A 1,681-nucleotide genomic window follows, 5' to 3' on the forward strand; every position below is an offset into this window, starting at 1 on the left:
AAAAAAAATAATCTAGTTCACTGGTAAATATTAACTTCACTCCAAATTACCCTAAAAACCCTCAGTAGAAGCCAAATTTGTCAAAAAAAAAGCTAGCATGCTTCAAAAACATTAGCTGAACACCTAATTAGCCTTAAAAACTCAGTAAATGCCTAATTAGCTAAAAGAAAAAAAAACCCAACTAACTCGCTGTTAAAATATTAGCTAAATTTAAAAAATAGCTTAAAAATCCTCAGGAGAAGCCAGCGTAGCATAAAACGTTACATGTTGCTAAAATATGCTGAACGGACGTGGAAGTTCATGCATTTTAAAACTAAACAAGGTTATTTAAGGATTTGAATAATTTCCCATTCATTTCTATGGGGCTCAGAATAGCATAATTTGCAAAAAAATGCTTTATAGCATTTACACAAGTAATTAAAAAACCCTAATATACAGTTATGGTTTCACTTATTTGGGTTGTTTCCCCAAAACCAAAAACTTGTAGATTTTTTTAGATTAAACATTGGTAGGAGTTGATTCATTTTGATCGTTTTTCATGGTAATCACCAGGTTTACCTGAATTGGTGCTGAAGATCTTCTGGCTGGAGCGCAGAGACTCCAGCAGGTTGAGGAAGGTGACGCAGTCGTACTGAGTGAGGTAGAGCAGAAGGACCCTCAGCACCTTCAGGTCATGAACCAAAGCTTTGGTTTTAGCCCCCAACTGATGCCACAGAGGGTCCAGGTAGTGTCGGATCGTCTGACGGGGAAAAACGAAAACATCTGGGTGTTAAAAACTATTCCCACACAGATGACGCAATTTTTAGACTTTAAAATTGAGTTAAAGGCAGAAATGTTTTGACTTTACATACAGAAACAGACGAGTTAAATTTGTCCTCTAAAGAAAAAGCTTGAATTAAAATATTTAATTGTCCTTTTCTGGTGTGCGGAAGGCGGCAGATGAAGCGTTCCGACCTTCTCGAAGGCGTTCCCCAGCGTGTTCTCCAGCGACAGGTCCTCCACCTCCAGCGTGGGGTTGTAGCGCTTCAGCTCCTTCAGGCAGGCGCTCATGACGTCCAGGATGGAGCTCTGGATGGCCCTCATGGCCGGCGTCAGGGACACGTGCAGCTCCACCACTTCTGGCTTGTGCTTCTCCAACACGGTGTTGACGGAAGCCTGAAACCTGATTAAAACGATCAAATTAGTAGAAGAGGATCTCAGGAGGGGTTTGTGTTCTTGTTTCCACCGTGATCTACCGAGGCCACAGGAAGAGTTTCTTGACAAAAAGGTTCCTCATGACGCGCTCCACTTGGCAGAAGCCGGTGGAGAAAGCCGTGGCTTTATCGGTGAAGGCTTTAATGAACCCGGTCTTGTTCTTCTGCCTGAACAGCCGCAGGATGAAGGCCTCCTGACACGACTCGATGATTTTATGAGCTCGATACACCAGGATGCCTGAGTGCAGGAGATCAGATACGGAGCATGAAATAAAAACACCAAATATTAAAGTAACGATGTCTGCTACAGTCCCCCTGCCTGATATGAGGTGAGCGGGGATGCGGTCCAGGAGGAAGTCCACCACCAGGATTCGGCTGGTGACAAACAGCACGCCGCCCTCGGTGTAAACGCTGTAGCGCTCTGAGCTCTGGACGTCGCTGGTCACTGTCCGGGGCAGGTGGGTCACGCCCTCCATCTTCAGCTGCTC

At 44.6% G+C, this 1,681-nt stretch overlaps 1 protein-coding gene across 1 annotated transcript; it reads right to left on the reverse strand.

Moving 5' to 3' along the window:
• Positions 1–549: 549 nt before the first annotated feature.
• On the reverse strand, positions 550–1,675 carry LOC112141217 (DNA repair endonuclease XPF; the record flags this gene model as incomplete). The annotated part of the gene is made up of 4 exons (XM_024264307.2): positions 1,513–1,675; positions 1,236–1,431; positions 955–1,162; positions 550–739 (listed from the first exon to the last, which is right to left on the reverse strand). Coding segments are annotated over exons 1-4 (751 nt in total), but the record flags the coding sequence as incomplete, so codon positions are not given.
• Positions 1,676–1,681: the final 6 nt, after the last annotated feature.

Source organism: Oryzias melastigma, unplaced genomic scaffold (assembly GCF_002922805.2).
Source record: "Oryzias melastigma strain HK-1 unplaced genomic scaffold, ASM292280v2 sc04649, whole genome shotgun sequence".
Lineage (NCBI taxonomy): Eukaryota > Metazoa > Chordata > Actinopteri > Beloniformes > Adrianichthyidae > Oryzias > Oryzias melastigma.